Source organism: Hyaena hyaena, unplaced genomic scaffold (genome assembly GCF_003009895.1).
Source record: "Hyaena hyaena isolate Hyena2069 unplaced genomic scaffold, ASM300989v1 scaffold_786, whole genome shotgun sequence".
In the NCBI taxonomy this organism is placed as follows: Eukaryota; Metazoa; Chordata; class Mammalia; order Carnivora; family Hyaenidae; genus Hyaena; species Hyaena hyaena.
In genome coordinates, this window is record NW_024081421.1 from 134,071 (window position 1) to 159,039 (window position 24,969).

The following is a 24,969-nucleotide window of genomic DNA, read 5'->3' on the forward strand; positions in this document are numbered from 1 at the left end:
TAGCTATTGTTGAGAGTGCTGCTATGAACGTTGGGGTACATGTGCTCCTATGCCTCAGCATTTCTGTATCCCTTGGGTAAATTCCTAGCAGTGCTACTGTTGGGTCATAGGGGAGTTCTATTGTTAGTTTCCTGAGGAACCTCCACACTGTTTTCCAGAGGGGCTGTACCAGTTTACATTCCCACCAACAGTGTAGGAGGGTGCCCATTTCTCCACATCCTCGCCAGCATCTAGAGTTCTCTGATTTGCTCATTTTAGCCACTCTGACTGGCGTGAGGTGGTATCTCAGTGTGGTTTTGATTTGTATTTCCCTGATGAGGAGGGATGCTGAGCATCGTTTCATGTGTCTGTTGGCCATCTGGATGTCCTCTTTGGAGAAGTGTCTGTTCATATCTTCTGCCCATTTCTTCACTGGGTTGTTTGTTTTTCGGGTGTGAAGTTTGGAGAGTTCCTTATAGATTCTGGATATTAACCCTTTATCTGATATGTCATTTGCAACTATCTTTTCCCATTCCGTCGGTTGCCTATTAGTTTTGTGGGTTGTTTCCTTTGCTGTGCAGAAGCTTTTAATCTTGATGAGGTCCCAACAGTTTATTTTTGCTCTTGATTCCCTTGCTTTTGGGGATGTGTCAAGTAAGAAGTTGCTGCGGTGGAGGTCAAGGAGGTTGTTTCCTGCTTTCTCCTCTAGGGTGTTGATAGTTTCCTGTCTCATGTTCAGGTCCTTTATCCATTTTGAGTTGATTTTTGTGTATGGTATGAGAAAATGATCTAGTTTCATTCTTCTGCATGTTGCTGTCCAGTTCTCCCAACACCATCTGTTAAAAAGGCTGTCTTTTTTCCATTGGATATTCTTTCCTGCTTTGTCAGAGATTAGTTGGCTGTATACTTTTGGGTCCACTTCTGAGTTCTCAATTCTGTTCCACTGGTTTATGTGTCTGATTTTGTGCCATGGTTGTTTGTATTTCAAGCATTGGGCTATCTACATACTACTCTGTTTAATACCATAAGTTTACTTTTGTGGGTTTTTGAAGGTAACATACATATATAGGTAAACCAAATTGACCATTTATCTTGTTATTTACTTTGAATAGTCTTCTGAATTACCTGCCATGCTCCGATTCCTGAAAGATATATTTAGCATCACCAACCCAACAGCACAGCCTGTATTTACTAGAATGAGTTTCTATCCTGAATCTTTTGCTTCCTTTCCTATTCTGGTGGCTGGGTTAGAAAACATAAAATACATAAAGTACCTTTTATTTCTTTTCCTCTACTTCTTGTCTGAAGCAGTCTCTCTCACCTGTCATCTCATTCTTTCCCCCAGGGCAAACCAAGTGGAAGTTGACTTTATTATTTTTTAAATTTTCATTTGCAGATTATACACGTAGTACATAATCATTATAAAAAGTAATGTAGAACTGTGTAAAATAGACTACAAACTTTCCTTAAGGACTTTTTAAAAAAATTAATTTGTTTATTTTGAGAGAGAGAGAGAGCACGAGTGGGAGAGGGGCAGAGAGAGAGGATCCCAAGCTAGCTCTGCACTGCCAGTACAGAGCCCAATATGAACCGTGAAATCATGACCTGAGCCAAAACCAATAGTCTGACGCTTAACTGACTGAGCCACCCAGGCATCCTATACTTAAGGATTTAAAAACAAATTATTTTAGGGTGCCTGGGTGGTTCAGTTGGTTAAGTGTCCAGCTTCAGCTCAGGTCAGGATCTCAAGGTTACTGAGTTCAAGCCCTGCACGGGGGTCTGTGCTATCAGTACAGAGCCCAGTATGGATTCTCTGTCCTCCCCTCTCTCTGCCCCTACTCTGTGCTTGCTTGCTCTCACTCTCAAAAATAAACATTTAAAAAACTAAAAAAACTTTTTACTTATTTTTTTTGAGAGTGAGAGAACACCCAAGCAGGGAGGAGAGGCAGAGGGACACACACACACACACACACACACACACACACACACACACACACGGTGGGGGGTGGGGAGGGAGAGAATGAGAATCTTAAGCAGGCTTCATGCTCAGCCTGGATGCGACACAGGGTAGGTTCCATGACCTGAGCTGAAATCAAGCTGCCCAGCTGACTGAGCCACCTGATAGCCCCTACCTTAAGAACTTTTAAAAGCATCATTTTAAGGACATTGTTGAGGACAGTTAATTTTAAAGGGTGTTTGTCTTCATATTTTATATGATGTTGTTTAAATTTGTCATGTGTATGATGCTGATTTCTTGGTCTGGAATACAACTGTCATATTAAGGGAAATGTTATGGAATGGATGCCAGAAAATATTGTTGTGAGCAAAATCCACTTTCACAGACTGAATTCTCAATTGGTTTAAATAGTTTAGGAGAGAAAAGTCCAGTTAACATCCCAGAAACATGACCATTTATTTTGAGGCCTTTTTCATTATTTTTTTAGAATCACATTATTTAAAAAATTATTTAAAAAATTTTTTTAATGTTTATTTTTAAGAGACAGAGTGTGAGTGGGGGACGGGCAGAGAGTGAGGGAGTCAGAATCTGAAGCAGGCTCCAGGCTCTGAGCTGACAGCAGCAAGCCCGACATGGGGCTTGAACTAACAAGCTGCATGATCATGATCTGAGCTGAAATCAGAGTCTTGACTGAACCACCTAGGCACCCCTAGAACCACTTATAAAATGTGAGAGAATTAAGCTGTATGGTCTTTAAGTGAGAAGTACTTAGTATTTATGTGTAATGGCTTACAGTTTTTTGCATGGGGGAAAGCAACAATAAGGATGTCATAATGTTTTAATAATTTAAGCTGTCATTTTTGCATTCATATAAAAATAGAATTTGGAATGAAATTATTCTAAATCTCTTATTCTGGAATCAGAATTTTGGAAGGATAGGAAATCTTCATTGTCATGTAGCCCAACTTTACTTTGAAGAAGAAACAGAAATATTGAGACATGATGAAGGTCAACCAAAAAGTCAGTGGTAGGTCTCAGAATAGAATCTTGGATTTTAGGTTTCAAGATGAAATCAAAGGAATCACTTTCCTTATTGAATGACTCTTAAGGGTCGTTGCTGTAATTTGGTCTTACTAGTTACCTTTTTCTTTTCCCCCTCAAAACAATTTTGGGGGAAGTTTTTTTACCCCCAGAGCAGTTGCAATCCAGTGAAAGCTGAAACAGGAAAAATAGAATTTTCATTCCATGCTTTTGATTTTTGTCTTCGGGTAAAATGTAAAATTAGTGGTAAGTATAGAGGGTAGTATTGGAATATTTTATATGTACCAAGGGCTATGCTAAGATCATTTTATTACTTTCCATAGCTTTATCAGTTGAGCTTTATCATTTTATAATATAGATGAAGAATTTAACCTGGTTTTTGTTTTCGGTTGTATTTAATCAAAAGTGGATGTAATGGGGACTTCTGGACAAATTGCTAGCCTGGAGAAGCTCCTTCCTTTTCAAATATATGGAAATGCTAGTAAAAATAAAACATAAAAAATACACAGCTGAGTTTGAAAGCTTTTTTTTTTTTTTTTTTTTTTTTTGGATATGGAAAAAGGACTCAAAGTCATAATTGGAAACAGAAAGTGAAGACCTTTCCTATAAAGGAAACAGACAGATGCTCCTTAGCCTGTGAGCTTTAATGCAGTGGTGAAATCAACAGGCTCAGCAATGTCAGGGAACTGAGCCCAGACCGTGAAAGGTCTGAATTATTCATGAATGGGGTAAAAAAACAAACTCTATTTGTCTGGGTTTATATTTCCTGATAACATCTTCTTCTTGTCCTTTTATTTTCAACCTCTTTAGTATCTTTTGTGGTTTCTTTTACAAAGTATATTGCTGAATCTTATTTTTATCTAGCTTCAGAGACTTTTGGATTAATGAGTTTAATCCATTTTCATTTATTGTAATAACACTTATATTGGAAATTATTTACATTCTATTTACTAAACTTCTAGTTATTTTCCAGTTTTTAAACCCCTCTCTCTCTCTCTCTCTGTCACTCACACACACACACACACACACACACACACACACACATCTTGTGTGTGGATACAAAGTATATATAATGTATATGTAACATATATATCTTCCTTCCAAACAAGGCAAGCACTTCAGTTGCTTTCTCACTTTCCACTGGTCTCCTCCACTCCATCTACCACCCTCAGTTTCCCAATAGCCATGTTGATGTCTGCTGAATTTTAGTTCTGGATTGTTAGGGGTATTCTTTAAGCATCCAACCTCCTTTTTCTTTTTATATAAAATGTGCTTTATTAGGTTATTTAGTCACTCTTCCTCCCGTATATCACATAGCGTCCTTATAGATCTATTTCAGTTCTTATTTGAGTGCCTGAAACACAGTTTCAAAAGGGTGTTTGTATGTAAACATTTTAAGGCCTTTTTTTTTGCTTAAAAGTATCTTTAGTTAACCCTCACTTTTATTTATTTAATATAATTTATTGTCAAATTGGTTTCTGTACAACATCCATTGCTCATCCTAACAAGTGCCTTCCTCCATGCCCATCACCCATTTTCCCCTCTCCCTCACCCCCCATCAACCCTCAGTTTGTTCTCAATAATTAAGAGTCTCTTATTGTTTGCCTCCCTCCCTCTCTGTAACTTTTTTTTAACCCCTTCACCTTCCCCATAGTCTTCTGTTAAGTTTCTCAAGATCTACATATGAGTAAAAACATATGGTATCTGTCTTTATCTGACTGACTTATTTCACTTAGCATAATACCCTCCAGTTCCATCCATTTTTGCAAATGGCTGGATTTAATTCTTTCTCATTGCCAAGTAGTAGTCCATTGTATATATAAGCCACATCTTCTTTATCCATTTGTCAGTTGATGGACATTTAGGCTCTTTCCATAATTTGGCTATTGTTGAAATTGCTGCTATAAACATTGGGGTTCATGTGGCCCTATTCATCAGCACTCCTGTATCCCTTGAGTATGTCCTCGGTTATAAATGATAGATTAGTTTGATTACAGATGTTTGGTTCAAAATTCTTTTCCTTTAACATTTTGAAAGTAATACTACATTTTTTCCCCCTCTGATATTACTTTTTGTAAGTCCTTGTATCAGTTTGATTTCTTCTGCTGTCTACGTGACCTGTAGTTTCTCTATAGAAGATTTTGGATTTTTTGTCTGTTTTTTCCAGTTTATAGTGTGTCTGGGTGTAGTTGCTTTTCTGTCTTATTTCACACTTGGATTCATATTCATTCATTCATACAACAAATACTCATTTATTGGAAATCTGCTGTGTGCCAGAATGTATTCCAGAAACTTTATTCTGAGGTATTTCATCTTTTTTCAAATCTGCAAAATTATTGGTCATTTTTTAAAAGTTTTTTTATGTCTTTATTTTATTTTGAGAGACAGAGACAGAGAGCAAGTGGGGGAGGGGCAGAGAGAGAGGGAGACACAGAATCTGAAGCAGGCTCCAGACTCTGAGCTGTCAGCACAGAGCCTGACACGGGGCTCGAACCCACGGACTGAGATCATGACCTGAGCTGAAATCAGACACTTAACTGACTGACCCAGATGTCAACATTTTTAATTTATCAAAATCATTCTAAAATTTATTTGGTGAGAATTGGCGAGACAATTTTAAAAAAATGATGAGGGACTAAAATTTATTATAAAGCTATACAAAAAAGTATAAAAAATAAAACCCTCCAATGCAAAAAAGAAAAAAAAAAGGAAAAGAAAACAGTAGTATATTGCTATAAGAATAGAAAGACAGAGCCCTGAAACAGACTATAAAGCCCAGAGACAGATTTGGGTATACAAAGAAATAAGATTGTTATTAAAAATTGGCATTATAGATGGGAAGAGTTAAATGTGAAAAGAAGTTAAAGGAAATGAGTATATTTTCTGATCTTGAAGTAGAGACAGTTTAAACCTAAAAGAAAATGAAGGATTCATGAGGAAAATACAGGCATAAAAATGTATTTTGGGTAGTACCTTGTACAATCTATTGGACATCCATGTTCATAGCATGATTCACAGTAGTCAAGGGGTTCAAACAAGTTGAATGTCCATCAGTGGATAAATGGATAAACATGTTTTGGTGTATACATGCAATGGATGGAATGTTATAGAGCTTTTGAAAGGAAGGAAACCTGCAACAACATGGGTGAACTTTGAAGACATGCTGAGTGAAATAAGCCAGTCATAAAAAGACGAATATTATAAAATTTCACTTGCGCAGTATTTAGAACAGTTAAGTTGATAGAGACAGGAAGTACAATGGTGGTTACCAGTGCCTGGGAGAAGTAGAAATGAGGAGTTAAGCTTCAGTTGGCGTATGAAAAAGTTCTGAAGATCAGTGGCGGTGATAGTTGCACAACAGTGTGAATGTACTTAATGCCACAGAACCATGCACTTACATGCAGTTGCATGTGAAATAACAGGTGATTGTGAGGATATGGAGAAAAGGAATCCTTGTGCAGTGTTGGTGAGAATGTAAACTGGCACAGTCACTATAGAAAACAGCATGGAGTTTCCTCAGAAAATTAAAAAGAAACTTACTGTATGATTCAGCAATTCCACATCGGGGTATTCATCCAAAGAAAATGAAAAGACTAACTCAGAAAGATTTTATGCACCTCCCTGTTCATTGCAGCATTATTTACAAAAGCCAAGATACAGAAACAGCTTATTGATGAATGAATGAATAAAGATGTGGTATATTACATGCACAATAAAATATTACTCAGCCATAAAAAGGATGAAATCTTGACATTTGCAACAACATGGATGGCCCTTGAGGGCAGTAGGCTAAGTGAAATAAGTCAGACAAAGACAAAAACCATTATTATCTCACTTACATATGAAATCTAAACCAAAACAACAAAAACATGAAGCTCATAAATACAGAGAACAGATGGCTGGTTGTCAGAGGTGGGGAGTGGGATCTGGGTGAAATGGGTGAAGGGAGTCAAAAGGTAAGTTGGCTTATAAAGATGGCTTCTCTGGTAAATTTACCAAACATTCAAAGAAAATTCAAACTCTTCCACGAAACAGAACAGTAGGAAACTTCCAAAATAATTTTATGGGGCCAGCGTTATCCTGATACCAAAACCAGACAAGATATCATAAGAAAAGAAAATTGCCAGCCAATATCCCTGATGAATGTACATGCAAAAATTCTCAACAAGTATTAGCAAACCAGATTCAGCAGTACATTGAAAGGATCATGTATGATGATCAGATGGGAGTTATTCCAGGGATATGGGGATGGTTCAACATCCTCTTATCAATGTGATACAGCACACTGAAAAATGAAGAATAAAAATCATATAATCTCAATACATGCAGAAAAAGCATTTAATAAAATTCAACACCCATTTGTGATAAAAAAAATTTAATAAAAACACTTAACAAACCAGGTATAAATGGAATCTACTTCAACATATGTGACAAGCCCACAGCTAACATCAAATTCAACAGTGGAAATTTGAAAGCATTTCCACTGCAATCAGAAGCAAGATTGCCCATTTTAACTTCTTTTATTCATCACAGTATTTGTAGTCCTAGCCAGAACTGTTAGGCAATCAGTTAGAATTTGGTTAGATTTGGTTAGAAATCCAAATTGGGAAGGAGGAAGTAAAATGGTCATTGTAGATGACATAATACTATATTTTGGAAACTCCACCAAAAAACTGTTAGAACCAGTAAATGAATTCAGTAAATAGAGGGATATAAAATCAGTATACAGAATCTGTTGCATTTCTGTAATAAGGGACTATAAGAGAAATTGGGGAAACAGCCGCATTTCCAGTTGCATCAAGAAGTAATTACCTAAAGGAATTTGCCAAAGAGGTAAAGGCCCTGTATATTGAAAACCAGAGACATTAATGAAAACAGTTGAGGATAACACAAATGGAGAGAGATTTTGTGCTGATTTAGAGGAATCCATATTGTTAAAATGGCCATATTACCCAATGCAGCCCCTATCAGAATTCCAATGCCATTTTTTCACAGAAATAGAACAACTTATAAAATTTCTGTGGAACCACAAAAGACCTTGAATAGCCAAACTAGTCTTCTGAAGAAACAAAGTTGGAGGCATTATGCTCCCTGATTTCAAACTATATTACAGAGCTATACTAATTAAAACAGTATAGTGTTGGCATAAGAAAAAGGCATAGAGGTTACTGTAGCAGAATAGAAAACCCAGAAATAAACCCATATGGTCAGCTAATCTACAACAGAGGAGGCAACAGTATACATGGAGAAAGGATAATCTCTTCAATAAACGGTAATAAGAAAGCTGGACCACTATCTTATGTACAAAAATCCAGTCAAAATTAAAGAACATTAGTCATAATGCAAAAGATAAAAGATAAACATTAGTCATAAGGCAAAGATAAATAATTGAGACTACATCAAATTAAAAAGCTCCTGCACAGCAAAGGAAACCATCAACAAAGTGAAAAGGCAACCTACTGAATCAGAGAAAATATTTGTAAATCATGTATCTGTTAGGGCTAATATCTAAAAAATATAAAGAACTCCTACAACTCTAGCAAAAAAGAAAGGTATCCAATTTAAAAATGGGAAGAAGAGGGGCACCTGGGTGGCTCAATATGTTGAGCATCCAACTCTTGATTTCAGCTCAGGTCATGATCCCAGGGTTGTGGGATTGAGCCTTGCTTAAGATTCTTGCCCTCTGCCCATCACCCCGCTTGCACATGCGCTCTTTCTCTAATATAAAAAGATAATGGGAAGAGGATCTTGGGGTGCTTGAGTGACTCAGTTGAGCAGCTGACTTCAGCTCAGGTCATGATCTCACGGTTCATAAGTTTGAGCCCTACATCAGGCACTGCTGTCAGTGCAGAGCCCACTTCAGATCCTCTGCCCCTCCCCCACTGACGCTCTCTTCAAAATAAACATAAAAAAATTTTAAAAATAGGAAGAAAATCTGAATAGACATTTTCTCAAAGACTACAGGTTACCAGCAGGTACCTGAAAGGATGTTCAACATCATTAATCATTAGGGAAATGCGAGTGAGAGCCACAATGAGATACCTGTTCACACCTGTTAAAATGGCTATTATCAGACGAGAAATAAGTATCAGTGTGGATATGGAGAAAAGAGAACCCTCTTCATGCACTGTTGGTAGGACTATAAACTGGTACAGCCACTATGGAAAACAGTATGAAGCTTCCTCAGGAAATTAAAAATAGAGCTATCACATGATCTAACGGTTTTACTTTTGGGTATCTATGCAAAGAAAACAAAACACTCAGAAAGATAAATGCACCTTCGTGTTTATCGCAGCATTATTTATAATAGCCAATATATGGAATGTTGATTGATGGATGAATGGATAAAAAAATTACGGTATATATACCGTAGAGAAGGAAAAATTCTTACTTTACAGTTTAAGGTCTTGTAGCTGGACTAAGAATTAAATTTAGTGAGATGATTAACAGAAGAAAAAAAAACACTAAAGTTCTATAATGTGCTCATGGAGGCCCCGAAATGAGATCTATCTAAGAAATGACCAAGTTCAGCAATTTTTATACTTTTTAGACAAAGACAATTTGTGAAGAATCGAGAGGATGAAGAAAACACATTTGGGAACTTTAGTTAGTAGGAATTCCAAGAGACATTTGGGCTGAGGTAGTACATTAATTAGTACAAAGGAACAAGGTTTGTTTCTACAGCTTTCTCAGCATTAAAGTCCCTGTCTCTGGTGATAAGAATGCCTTTTTGCTTCTCAGTACAGAAAAGGTGCTTTTTGTGGAAGATACATTTAGTGCACTCAGGGGGAGAAAAGAATGTCTAAGTGCCCTTGCACTGGCTGTTTTCCAGGTAGCTTCAATTCAAAATAATCGATAGGCCATTACGGTAGATTTTGGGTGGCCTTACCTAAGCCCCTACCACACACACACGCACGCTCGCGCCCATGCGCACATGTGCACATACAGTATCATTCAGCAATAAAAAAGAATGAAATCTTGTCATTTGTGACATGGGTAAACCATGAGGGCAGTTGTGCTAAATGAGATAAGTCAAACAAAAAGACAATACCATATGATCTCCCTTTTATTTGGGATCTAAAAACAACAACAAAACCAAGTCATAGATAAAGAGAACAGATTAGTGGTTGCTAGAGGTGGGGGAGAGATATGAAGAGAGTCAAAAGATTAAAAAAAAACACAACAGTGGGAAATAGTCATAAAGATGTAATGTACAGCATGGTTAATACTGTATTGCAGACTTGAAAGTCACTAAATCTTAAAAGTTCTCATTATAAGAGGTGCCTGGGCAGCTCAGTTGGTTAAGCATACGATTTCAGCTCAGATCATGATCTCTTGGTTCATGGTTTGAGCCCTGCTTCCGGCTCTATGCCGATAGCTCAGAGTCTGGAGCCTGTTCGGATTCTGTGTCTGCCTCTCTATCTGCCTCTCCCCCCCTTGTCCTCTGTCTTTCTCCCCTTCTCTTTCAAAAATGAAAACATTAAAGAAAATTTTTTTTAAGTTCTCATTATGAGGGAAAAATTTGTAACTGTGGTGATAGATATGACTAGACTTACTGTGATCATTTCATAATATATACAAATCTCAAATCATTACATTTTACACTTGAAACTAATGTAGTATTACATGTTAGTTATATCTCAATAAAAGAATGGTTAATGTGGTAAATTCTATATTGGGTATATTTAACTACAATTTCAATTTTAAGTATAATTTTAATTATATATACATAATTATAATTGTGATTTAACAATTTAAATGACATATAATTAAATATAAATGTACATAGGCATACTTCATTTTATTGCACTTCACTTTATCACGCTTTACAGACACTGATTTTTTTTTTTAAATAAATTGAATGTTGTGGCAATCCTTTGTCAAGCAAGACTGTCATTGCCATTTTTCCAACAGCATTTGCTCGCTTTGTGTCTTTGTGTCACATTCTGGTAATTCTTGCAATATCTCAAACATTTTCATTATTTGTCATAGTGATCTGTGATCACTGATTATAACACGAAACTCAGATGATCAGTAGCAGTTTTTAGCAATAAAGTATTTTTAAATTAAGGTATATCCATTTTTTTAACTTAATAGACCACAGTATAGTATAAACATGACTTTCATATGCACTAGAAAACCAAAAACTTCATTTGACTCATTTCATTCTGATTTTCACTTTATTGCAGTAGTCTGGAACCAAACCCATAACATCTCTGAGATTTGCCTCTGTGTGTGTGCGTGTGTGTGTGTGTGTGTGTGTGCGCGCGCGCAACAAAAATGACACCATCACTTTTCTTCTTTTACAGAAACAACAGAAAAATGATAAATACCACAGTAGAAAAATGGCAAAGGATACTAACAAAATTCTGAAGAGAAAAAAAATGGAGGAATAGTGGCTAAAGTGGGGTGAAAAGGTTTTTGATAGTGAGAAGTCCAAGAACCTAATGGATCAGAGTGGGAGATGAGGTATAGACATGAACTTTGAAGAAAACCATGATGGAGGAGGGATATGAGGTAGAGATTAGGGCTGTAAGGGGTAAAACTCAATACGAGGTAAAGTAACTGTGAGGTATGTAGGTGCTTGCAGTGAAAAAGGTAAAGGGAAATGTTTAATGGCTCCCACACTATTAAATTACCTGGAGAGCTTTTTTTTTCTTTAAGTACTTTAGAATAGTTTTAGATTTACAGTAAAATTATAAAGACAGCACAGAGTTCTGTATACCTCACACCATTTTTCTCTCTTTTTAATGTCTTACATTACCTACCATGGTAGAATTATCATAATTGATACACCAATATTATTGACATTATTAACTGAAGTCCATACTTTATTCAGATGCCTATAGTTTTTACCTCATATCATTTTTCTGTCCCAAGAATCCCATCTGGGATGCCACATTACATATAAGCATCCTTTCTTCTTAAGCTTCTCTTGGCTGTGATGGTTTCTCAGACTTGACTTGTTTTTGATGATCTTGGCCATTGTAAGAAGTACTGTTAGGTATTTTTTTAAGGTACCCCACTATTAGAATTTGTCTTCTGATTTTCTTGTGATTAGACTAGGGTTATGTGTTTTGGGAAGGAAGATCACAGAGGTAAAATGCCATTTTCATTATATCTTGTCAAGGATACATACGATCAACATGACTTCTCACTGTTGATGCTAACTTTGATCACTTTGCTGAGATACAGTATTTGTCTGGTTTTTCAAGTTCCTCTTTTTTCCCTCTTTTTGTACCATATTCTTTGGTAGGAAATCACTCAGTGCAGCCCATACTTCAGAGCAGAATATCTATATAAACTACCTGGAATTCTTTGTGGCAAATGTGTGTGTTCTCTCCCAGTTTTTAATTTGTTCAGTCACTTATATCAGGATGGATACAGATGATTTACTTGGGTTATAACCCAGTACTACTTTACTTATTTATTCTTTTGCTGCAAGTGTTCTGACTTTGCTAATTGGGATGTCTTTGAGTTGACATCTGTATGCCTTTGACACATTCCCATTGTTGAGTTTATATATTTATGTATACTTTTTGAGCACTTTATGTACAGTTGTGAGCACTTCTTCATAGCAGTTTAAGAGTCTCCAAACTCATCTTGTATATTTACTGTCTTAGCTCTAGAATCAGACTTTTTTCTAAGCCCTGATTTCTTTTATTGGAGAAAGGTACTCGTAACCAAGATCTTGGTGTTAGGTGTTCTCTTTGCTACTGGAGTGTTTGTTGTTGCTTATGGGCTTGCTAGCTGACATGGGAAGGAAATCTGTGTAAACTAATTCTCCATGTGCATATCTATAAATATTTCTGTAGGAAACCATCTGTGTCTACATTAAGCTAAACATGAGTTCACATTCTCTCAATGATTAAATTACCACATTCCATTCTTTTCCTGACTTGCCTTTCTGCATTCTCTCACTCCATCAGAGAACTTGTGCTTCCGACCATTCACTATCCATTTACTCAAGAGTTCATTTCCAGACTACATCATCAGTTGACCCGTGAACAACATGCAGAGACTGGGGGCGCTGACTCCCTGCACAGTTGAAAATCCACAGATAACTTTTAGCTTCATAATAATATGGAGAACCATGAGAAATCATTTTTTACTGCAGTGTGCAATTTATAGAGATCATTAGTGTGACACTGCGTTTTAAGTCGATACTTGCAACATGAGCCCACTGAGGTAGCAACAGGATATGGCTGTGAAATTATTAACCTACTAAAAGATATGTGTGCTACAGTTAATTTTGTGCAGGTATTAAATACTGTATCTTTACATTAATTTTCATTTCTCCTGACTGCAAATGGTACCATGTACTGTCCAGGTGTGTATATTTTATGGTAGTAAATGGTAAAATCTACTAGTGTCTACATATTTTTTGCATATAGGAGATCCCTAATGCTATATATACTATATATTTATTGAAAAAAATCTGCATATAAGTGGACCTGCGCAGTTCAAACCCATGTTGTTCAAGGCTCAACTGTATAGTGGTTTCAGAATAGTTAACCTATACCACCAGGGGCCACATATAATTCACCATTTTAACCATTTTAAAGTTTGCAATTCAGTGATTTTAGGTATATTCACAGTGTTGTGCAACCATCACCATTATCTAACTCAAGAGCATTTTTAATTACCCAGAAAGAAACCATAATGCCCATTAAGCAGTCACTCTGTTTCCCTCTTTCCCCAGCCCCTTACAGCCACTAAAGGAAGCTTTTTATAAAGTGGTATTTATCTCCCCTCTCAGATATTCTGATTCAGTAGTTCTAAAGATAAGCTAGGCATCTGTATCTTTAAAAAAAAAAAAAAAGCATTCTGGTACCAGGCAAGTTTGAATTACTAGGTGTCAGTAGCCTAAAAGAACAGCATATTTTGAGTAGATTGAAATGTTCGAGAAGCAGTAATGTGAATCGAAGAGCATCTCATCAAAGCTAAAAACAAATGCCAATGCATTTGATTGTCTTTAATTCAAAAGTCATTTTAGGTAGGGTTGAAGTGAGGGAAAGAAACCATTTTATAAAATGTCAGCTTCTTGCATCTGTGTTTAGATTTCAGTTAACTTTTAGTCTGTGTAGTTTGTGTTCATCCATTACTAAGTATTGGTTTCAGTACTTTGTTCCTGCTTATTTTCTCTTGCGTGTTTTTCTCCCCTGACTTTTTTTTTTTTCTATACTTCTGCTTATCTTAGCCCACTTAGAAGAAAGCTTCTTTTCTTCCTGCCACCCCTACCTTGGTAAAAGTGCACTCTTTAAGGATGGGTACTAATTGCCAAGTGGTAGGTATTGGAGCTGTAGTAGTAAAGTTAAGCATATCTGATAATTGGGAAAGATTTGCTGACAGACTTTGAGTTTGATACCTTCTGGTGTTTTGTGAAACCCCTGTGAAGAATTTTTAAGTCAGACTTCTAGGAAGAGTTACGAGAGAGCTAACAGAAAAAAAATGTTTAAACCATTGATTTCAAGAGTCTAGTGCTCACTGAATGCTAAAAAAAACTATGACTTGATCTTGAGTTCTTCGGTTTCTTTAGAGGAACACTTCTGTAGATTTTCACTTGTATTTTGTCCATAGCATAACAACTTTACAACTTCTGTTATCTGTTTTTGTTCTCCAAAGTTCTCTTGTAGCCATACTGCCAACTGGAGTTGGTTTTTTCTCTCATCCCTTTCTTGCAGTCTACCAGAGTCTTTGCTCTCTTGAATTTTTTCTTTAACCCTCCCTTCTTTTGTCATGTTGAGTAACTTTTCCCTACAGACTGGTCCCAAGGTTTATTTCCTTCTTGATTACTTTTTCAAAGTATTTTCTCAGCAGAGTTTGACCTCTTCCTGTGGGCGATTTTGTACCCTATGCTAGGAAGATAAAGTTTTCTCCAAATTATTAGCCTTAGGATGAAAAGTAAGTCATATACAAAAAAGAGCAACTTACTAATATTTCCTGAAGAATCATTTTTATTATACTGAGATGTCTGACTGTCAAGAAAGACTTGGCATCACTGCAGTTACCTCAGCTTTCAAGAAGGAAGCTTATCTGTCTTAAATACAGAGAGCAAACTGAAGGTTGCTGGAGGGGTATTGGGTGGGGGGATAAGCTAAATGGGTAACGGGCATTAAGGAGGACATTTGTTGGGTGTTACATGTAAGTGATGAATCCCTAAATTCTACTCCTGAAACCATTATTTCACTATATGCATACTACCTTGGATTTCAATTTAAAATAAGAAGAATGCTTATATGTGTCACTGTTCTTGTCTTGAGTTAGCTTTGTTGTTTGAATCTGCTGTTCTTGTTATTAAATTATAACTTAGCATTAGGTTAGTCATGTTGCTACTTATTAAATTAGTTATACTTGCTTGGTTAAACTTTACATTGCATGTAGTGATACACATTTTTATCAACAATTTTTGCAAATTTCCAGTAACTGGACTTTTTAGATACGCATGCATGTCTCCCCAAACATGAGTTGTGCATTGTGTCCCAAAAATGAGTTGGTCAGACTCCTTTTGCTAAAGCAAATGCACATATAATCCAAGAAAGTTTGCTTATAGAAATGATATTTTTTCTACTGGGAAGAAGGATTAGGTAAGGTGGATGGATGGTAGGACCTTTTTTATCACCTTACGTAAGAGATTTAAGATACACTAGTTTTCTTCCAGTTATGTGATCCCTACCCCCACCCCCAGCATCAAAAGCAGATTTTAGAGATCCCAATGAAGGAGGCTTTAAAAAATCCCAATTTGGAAAATACTAAAGTTCTATTTAAATGTAAAGAATTATGTAAAACTTAAATAATTTCCTTTGTATCTAAAAAGAAACATAAACTGTGGTTTGCAAGCTTCTGTTATGATTATTTTAAACTTAAAAATCTAGGGGCACTTGGATGGTTCAGTCAGTTAAGTGCCTAACTCTTGATTTTGGTTCAGGTCATGATTCTAGAGTTGTGCCGAGTGTGGAACCTACTTAAGATTCTCCATCTGCTCCTCTCCCCTATTCATGTGTGTACGTACTTGCTTTCTTTAAAAAAAAAAAAAAAATCTACAGAATCTACAGAAGGTAATAACTGACTAAACAACAAATTTTCTATTTCGAATGGGAGGGAAAAATAAACTTCCAGAGAATCCAGTATTAAAAGGTGATAAGAGACAGTGACAAGAAACTAATAGTTGGTGCACCTACTTCCCAGAAAAATGGAAACATCCAGAAAAAGAAAGCTATGGAGCATGTCTAGCATAAGTAATGATCAGTAGAACAAAATAAATATGATACCAGTGTTTGAATGCTCTTTAGGATCAATTTTGTAAGTTAAAATACTCTCATGAAGAGTTACCATCCTGTGAAAAAAGGAAATGACCATTAAAATTTTTTAATGAGACTCTCAGGCTGCCTGATACAGTGAATTTTTAAATTAAGATAATACTTCACACATCCACATGCATGCATGTTGTGTATATATATATGGTTTACGATGATAGAGAAATCTCCTGTCTTAAATTAACTGAGCAAATCCTTTTCTAATGAGATCTTTTATATCATTAAAAATACTAATTTAATTTGTTTTTTTTGAACTTTCCTAATGATGAAGAACCACTGAGACACTTGTTAAAAGTACAAATTCTTGGCTCCATTTCAAACCTACTAAATCTGTATTTTAACAAGCATTCCAGGAGATTTTTTTTTTTATCATCAAGTAGGACTACACTAAACTAAAAACCTTTTGCACAGAAAAGGCAGCCTGTGAAATGGGAAAAAATACATGCAGGCCATACATATGGTAATGGAGTAATATCCAAAATATCTGTAAGGAACTCCTACAAGTCAGTAGCAGACAAACTCAACTTAAAAATGGGCAAAGGACCTGAACATTTTTCCAAAAAAGACCTTCAAGTGGCCAAGTATATGTAAAGGTACCCAACATCACTAATCATTAGGTAACTGCAAATCAAAACCGTGATGAAATCTCACTTGATACCTATTAGGACGGCTGTTACTAGAGAGACAAGAGATAGCAAGTGTTGGTGACACTATGTTGAAAAGGGTCCCTTGTACACTCTTGTGGGGAATGTACATTGGTGCAGCCGCTAGGGAAAACAGCATGGAGTTCCTCAAAAAATTAAAAATAGAACTGCTGTCTGATCCATCAATCCCACTTTTGGTTATATATCTAAAGAAAACGAAATCAGTATGTCAGCGGTATCTGTACTCTGATTTGTGTCGCAGCATTAGTCATAATAGCCAAGTACAGAATCAACCTTAGTGTCTGTTGATGGATGAATGGATAAAGAAAATATGATCTTCGTATTTACAATGGAATATTTTCAACCATTAAAAGAAGGAAATCCTCCCACTTGCATCAACATGGATGAACTTAAAGGACATTATACTAAGTGACATAAGCCAGACACAGAAAGATAAATATTGTATGATGTCATCTATATGTTGTATAATCTAAAAATGAATTCACGGAAGCAGAGAGTAGAATGGTGGTTGCCAGGGGCTGGGGACTAGGGGAGATGGGGAGATGTACAGCATGGTGACTAGTAATAATAATGTATTATATACTTGAAATTTGCTAGAGTATAGATCTTAAGTGTTCTTACTACACACACACACACAGATAAAATTATGTGACATGATGGATGTTTTAATTAGCCTGATTGTGGTAATCATTTCACAGTATATACACGTATATCAAATTACCACATTGAACACCTTAAATGTAAGTGGTTTCTGTCTATCAGTTGTACCTCAGAATAGCCAGTGGGGGGAAGATAATGAGGCATGGTAAGAGTGCATATTGTTTCCTCCCTGTTGATCCTAGGACACAAAACATTCAAGTTCTGTTCTATTACTGGGAATTGTTTGCCATTGATGAGTATGGACTTTTATCAAATGCTTTTTCTGTATCTGTTGAGACTATCAGTTGTGTTTTGGCTTTTAGTCTGGTAATACAGTGAATTGCATGGATTGATTTTCACATTAAGCTGACTTTGAATTACTAGGATAAATCCCAGTTGGTAATGATGGATTGTCCTTTTTATATATAGTGGGTTTAATTTGCTAATATTTTATTATTGAGGAATTTTTTTGGCATATGATCATGAGACATTATATTGATCTGTAGTTTTCTTATAAAAGACATACTTACTCTGACTTTTGTACCAGGATATTGATGGCCTGCCTTATAAAATATGTTCCTGCTTCTTTCATTTGTCAGGAGAGGGTATGCAGAATTAGCATTATTTCTTTTTTACATGTTCTGTGAAATTCACCACTGGAGTCACCTAGGATTACAGTTGTCTTTGTTTTTAAATATGAAATCATTTTCTTTAATATTGAGCCACTGAGATTGTTTCCTTCAGTGAGCTTCGGTGGTTTGTGTCTTTTAAGAAATTTGTTTCACTTAATTTGTTGAATTTATTTGTGTAAAGTTGATAATATTCTCATTACCCGTACTTCATGTGCTTGTAGGATCTGTAATGATGCTCCCCTTTTATTGCTGATTTTGGTAGGTCTTCTCTCTTATTTCTAATTGGTCTTGCCAGAGATTTGCAATTTTTTAAACATTTTTTTAAAGAACCAGTTTTCCGTCTTACTGATTTTTCTTTATTTTTAAAATTTGGATATATTCCTGTTATCTTTCTATATTTGATTCTCGTTTAATTTCTTCATAGTGGGAAAACAAATTTTATATGATTTTAATTACTTAAATTTGTTAGTGTTTGTTTTTGACCCATGACATGGCTTATCTCTGTAAATATTCTGTGTGCCCTTGAAAAGAATGAATATTTTTTTGTTGGGTAGATTTTTATACAAATGTCAGTTAGATCCATTTGATTTGAATTGATGGCATTTTTAGTTCTTTTATATCCTTGTTGATTTCCTGTCTTAACTGAGAGAAGTTGGGGGCGCCTGGGTGGTTCAGTCGGTTAAGCGTCTGACTTCGGCTCAGGTCATGATCTCACAGTTTGTGGGTGAGCCTCACATTGGGCTCTGTGCTGAGAGCTAGCTTAGAGCCTGGAGCCTCCTTCAGATTCTGTATCTCTCTCTCTGACCCTCCCCTGCTCACACTGTGTGTGTGTCTCTCTCTCTCAGAAATAAATAAAACATTTAAAAAAAATTTTTAACTAGAGTAGTTGAAGCCTACAACTATAATTATGAATTTGCCTGTTTCTCCTGTCAGTTTTATCAGTTTTTGCTTCCTGTAGTTTGAAGCTCTGTTGCTAGTTGCATACACATTTAGTGAGCTGATCCTTTTATCAGTGTGTAATAAGTAAAGTTCTTCCTGGAGAACTGTTTTGTCTCATATTGATTTAGTTACTCCAACTTTCCTTTGATTAGTGTTTCCATGGCATATCGTTTTTCATTCTTTTACTTTTTACTACCTATATAATTACATATGAATGAATTTCTTGTTAGTAGCTCTCATAGTATGGCCATTTTCCTCTGTTTTGATAGTCTGGTTTTTTTCTTCTCCTGTTTTCTTATTTATTTATTTCCAGCATAGTTAATGTATGCAGTGTTATAGTAGTTTCAGGTATACAATCTGACAGTTTTTTAAAATTGGTGTGTTTAGTCCATTTGCATTTCATATCATTGGTATGTTTGGATTAGGTCTATCATGGTTTCTTCTGTTTTTCATTCTTCAGTTTTTCTTTTACTGCCTTCTGTTGGGTTATTTTTACATTTTTTAAATATTCCATTTTAATTTACCTAATGTGATTTTGATTATCCTAAGTATAATTGTGTTTGTTGCTCTAGCAATTACATATTATATCGAGGTTACAGAACCTAACTATGTATTAAATGCTTAATATTAATTGATTGAAGTAATATTTTTAGAATCTAATTTTGGTTTTTATTCTGAAGTTTTCCAAATAAGGTTATTGAAAGATAAGCTTTTTCTAACATACAATCTGTTAATATATTTTATTGTTATATATAGTTTTTAAAAATATTTATTTATTTTGAAGAGAGAGAGAAAACGGGGGACTGACTGGCAGAGAGGGAAAGAGACAATCCCAAGCAGGCTCCATTTTGTCAATGCAGAGCCCACACAGGGCTTGATCCCATGAACCATGAGATCATGACCTAAGCTAAAATCAAGAGTCAGATGCTTAACCAATTGAGCCACTCAGGTGTCCCTCTAACTATAATTTTCTTTAAAAAATATTCATGGCACTCCTTTATTCATCAATAAGTTGCTTTGCTTGATCTACAAAGTGCTTTATCTTTATAAATCTCACCTAGATTAATGCCTGGTGATATTATACAGATCCATTTTGCTTTGAGTCAGAATTTTTCTGTTTATATATGACTCATAATTCTAACTCTGTAAGCTTTACAGAGGTCTAGTTTTGAGGACAGTGCTATGTTTAAGTGATTCTGTTTATATGGTATTAGTTGAAACAGTTGAATGATCCCAAAATAAACTTTGCCTTATGTGTGTAGTATCAAGAGAGTTTCCTTATTCAAGTTTATTTCTTCCTCTGTAAAAGATTTAAACTATTTGAATTCTGACAGTTTTTTTTCTGTTGGAATGTATTCTGATTTGTCTGAGTTTGGATTAATTTAATCTAGTTTTGTTAATTTACAAGCTAACTCAGTTCATTTAAGGGATTTTGGAGTTTGTTTTCTATTGAAATCAAATATTTTAAATCACCAGTAGAACAGTTTGAAGAACACAGAAGGTCTTAATCCTCTTTGCGGGGTGTCTAGACTTTAATAATAAACATAGATGCTAGAAGGTAGCTTTACTTAGACCTATAATATTCATCTATAGGAAACTTATAGAATGAAAATTAAAAATTAGGCTTGTCCGTTCTGCTTATTGTGGTGGTCCAAGTCATGCTTCTGTTGGCAGCAACCTCAATTTAGCCCAGTACTACACAGTAGAGCTCTCTGTGATAATAGGAGTGTATATCTGTATTCTACAGTAGTTACTTTAATTTTGGTTAATTTAACTTTCAGCAGGCACAGGTAGCTAGTAGGTCATCAAACAACAATGCTGGTCTAGTCTCATGGCCTCCCTTTTTATATGTAAAACTCACTTAGAAATTTTTTTGTTTGTTTTGTTTTGCATCTCAAGTATAAGTTTGTAGGCATAGGCTTCTATCAGGGTCCTTGACCTATTGTAGAGCAGGAGACAGAAAACTGAATAAATTAAAAAGAAGATAAATGACATAATTGCAGTATGGTAGGACTTCAGTCAATATTTATTGATAAAGTGACTGTCTAGAGATATCTGGGAGTTCCGTGAAGGAAAATAAACACTCCAAAGAATTTTAAGCTGGAACGGACTCATAAACTTAAGTCAATCTAAAATAGTAAAGTTGTAAAATTGCCAATCAGACCTATCTGATTCTTGGTTGGGTTTTCAGAAGTAAATTCCCCAGAGAAATGCAGAACTACCAGAGAATCTATCAGAACCTTCTACCTTTAGAGACAGGCTGAAATGACAAACCCTTTGCCACTGCTTTCACCTCTGCTGCTTGTGGTTACCTGGAAAACGGGAGATTAGATTTTAGGCTAGAGAAGGCAGAAAGAAATATAAAAGTGGTTCTGTTTTCTTCTTTTCAGTGACAGATTGAATGGATTTAATAGAACTTTAGGCGCCTGGGTGGCTCAGTCAGTTAAGCGTCTGACTTCAACTCAGGTCATGACCTCATGGTTCGTGGGTTCAAGCCCTGCATCGGGCTCTGTGCTGACAGCTAGCTCAGAGCCTGGAGCCTGTTTCGGATTCTGTGTCTCCCTCTCTCACCCTCCCCTGCTCATGCTTGCTCGCTCTCTCTCTCTCTCTCTCTCTTTCTCAAAAGTAAATAAAACATTTTAAAAGATTTTTTTTAAAAAAAGGAGCTCAAATTCTTAAATGAAACCTTACTTAAGCTAGAACTTATAAATACAGAGAACAAAGTGCATTAACTGTGGTGTTTACCTTTAAGTAGGTTTTATTGCAGATGTATACAAATAACCCTCATATATTCATTCTTTACAGATCCAGGATGAGAAGACTGATAAAAGAAGAAGCTAGCTGAACAGCTATAAGATGCCCAAAACTGGGTTCACAAAACCAGTTCAGAGTGAAAATTCTGACAGTGACAGCAATATGGTAGAAAAGCCATATGGAAGAAAGGTATATGATTACATCTATTGACTCTTTTAGAACTGGGATAAACTCCCCATTTAGTATTTTTAGTAATTGTCCATAAAATAAAAAAGCAGTTGGATGCCAGATAAATCCAAACCATTTATCTAATTCCTTTAAAAATAAATTGGAGGGGCACCTGGGTGGCTTAGTCGGTTAAGCGTCCGACTTTCGCTTAGGTCATGATCTCGCCGTTCGTGGGTTTGAGCCCCGCGTCAGGCTCTGTGCTGACTGCCAGCTCAGAGCCTGGAGCCTGTTTCAGTCTGTGACTCCCTCTCTCTCTGACCCTCCCCTGCTCACACTGTCTCTCTCTCCTAGAAATAAATAAAAATATTAAAAAAAAAAAATTAAAAATAAATTGGATTCCTGGGATAAGATTGTTTTTCATTCCCTGAGGTAACACGTTTACTAAAACGGCATATTTACCTATGAAATAATCATTGAGAGGGGGTGAAAAAGAACCCAGGACATGACAATCATTTGGCATTTCTTTCTCCACCTCCTGATCCTCAGTAGCAAAACACAAACACAATAGCAGTTCCATTTTCCTTGTCTTTAACCTTGGATAAATTTATGTAACTTTTGCAGCCTCAGTATATCTCTCTGTATTGGAGGACAAGACTATTTTATAGGATTTTTGTGACAGTGAAATGGCATCAGTATGGTGCCTAATGCAATGCTTGTTATATAATATGTACTCAGTAAATGTTAACAGTTTTTGTTGTTTATTATTAGTGATTGGCAACAACCTATGATTGTCTTTTAACATCTATCCTTCTTCATTCCTATTTAATTTAGGCTCTCAAAACCTTCATTTAGACTTCTGCAGTCGTCTCCTAACTGGTCTCACTATTCTTAGTCTCTTTTTTTTATCTAGTTAATTTTAAACATTATCTCTTTTTTTTTTTTAATTTTATTTATTAATTTTGAGAGAGGGAGTACGTACACATGCATGAATAGGGGAGGAGCAGAGAGAGAATCCCAAGCAGCCTGTGCACTGTCATTGCAGAGCCTGATGTGGGGCTTAATCTGACAAACTGTGAGATCATGACCTGAGCTGAAATCAGGAGTCGGACACTTAACTGACTGAGCTACCCAGGAGCCCCGTTATACATTATCTTTGAATTTTTTTTTTCCTTTTTATGTCTTTTCTCCCCCTTAGTCTTTTGTTGTTGTTGTTGAAGAACATTTGAAATGGTTCTAGTTTTTGGCAAATATGAATAGAGTTGTGATGAACATTTGTGTACAAATATTTTTTAATAGCTTTATTGAGGTATAATTTATATACCCTAAAATTCACATACTTCATGTATGATCCAGTGATTTTTAGTAAATTTATAGAGTTGTGTACCCATCATCACAATCCAGTTTACACCATTTCTGTCATTGCTATAAGAGCCTCAGGCCCATTGCACTCAGTCCCTGTTCCCACACCAGCCCTCAGGCAACCCCAAATCTGCTTTGAAAAATCAGGAATTTTAAGTTTTCAGACTTTATTCTTTTCAAAGGCCATTTTGACTATTTAGGGTGCTTTGTATTTCCATATAAATTTTATGATTAGCTTGTAAGTTTCTTCAAAAAAGCCTGCTGGGATTTTTATAGGGCTTTTATTGAATGGATCCACTTGGATAGTATTGATATCCTAACAGTATGTCTTCCAGTTTATCACCACAGAATCTCTCTCTATTTAGATCTTCAGTTTCCCTCCACAGTACTTTGTAGATTGTAGTGTACAAATTTTGCACTTCTTTCCTAAATTATTAATGTTTTACTCTTTCGGATGCTATTGTAGTTAATTTCATTTTGGATTTTTCATTGCTAGTATGTAGAAATACAAATGATTTCTATTCCATGATCTTACTGAACTCAGTTTTTGGTTCTAGAAGTTTGTGGATTTCTTAAGATCTTCTATATATGAGATCATGTCATCTCCATATAGAGATAATTTTACTTCTTTTCCAGTGTGGGTACTTTTTTTTATTGCCTTATTGCCCTAGCAATCTCTGCCATTTGATGAAAGTGATTACTCAGTTTATATTTAATGTAATTATTTATAGGGTTAGACTTATATCTGCCATTTTACTCTGTGTTCTGGTTTTTTTTCCTCCCTTCTCTGCTGCCTTTTTAAACTTTAAATATTAAAAACCTTTTTAAATATTTATTTTTGAGAGAGAAGAAGACAGAACTTGAGTAGGGGAGAGGCAGAGAGTGAGAGAGGGAGACACAGAACCCAAAGCAGGCTTTAGGCTCCAAGCTGTTAGCACAAAGCCCGACATGGGGCTCATATCCACCAATGAGATCACAGTCTCAGCCGAAGTTGGACATTTAACCAACTGAGCCTCCCAGGCATCCCTAATTTTAAATATTTTTTAAAGTACTATTTAAATTTATGATTTTTAAAACTATGTTTCTTAAATTGTATTCTTAAGATGTTGATCTATGGCTTATAACATGCAGCCAATTATTACAAATTAATAATGACTTAATTAAGTAAAATATAGCAACTTTGTTCCTGTATAGCTCCAGTTCCTCCCTTTTTTGTGTATCTATTTATCTATCCATAGATTCATCAATATTTGTTCTTAATCCAAAATAGACTATTATCATTTCATACAATTTTATCTTTGAAATAAAATAAGAGAAGGAGAAATACATATTCATGCAATTCTTTTTACCTATACAATTATCAGTTTTGTCACTCTTAATGTCTTCTTTTTATAGACTCAACTTACTGTCTGGTTGTCATGTCCTTACTAAGAATTTTAGCATTTACTGTAAGATCTTCAGCTGTGATTTTTCTGTGTCTTCGTTGGTCTAGGAATATCTTGATTTTGCCATATTTTAAA

The 24,969-nt window shown here is 35.6% G+C and overlaps 1 protein-coding gene across 3 annotated transcripts in view; it reads left to right on the top strand.

The window, feature by feature from the left end:
* ANKRD12 (ankyrin repeat domain 12) overlaps nucleotides 1-24,969 on the top strand; it is a 126,610-nt gene that overhangs the window by 13,422 nt on the left and 88,219 nt on the right. For all 3 annotated transcript variants that reach the window (XM_039219096.1, XM_039219098.1, XM_039219095.1), the window contains exon 2: nucleotides 21,974-22,111. In XM_039219096.1, coding sequence (XP_039075027.1) covers nucleotides 22,025-22,111 — 87 coding nt within the window. In that variant the 5' untranslated portion in view covers nucleotides 21,974-22,024. The remainder of the gene's footprint in view (nucleotides 1-21,973; nucleotides 22,112-24,969) is intronic.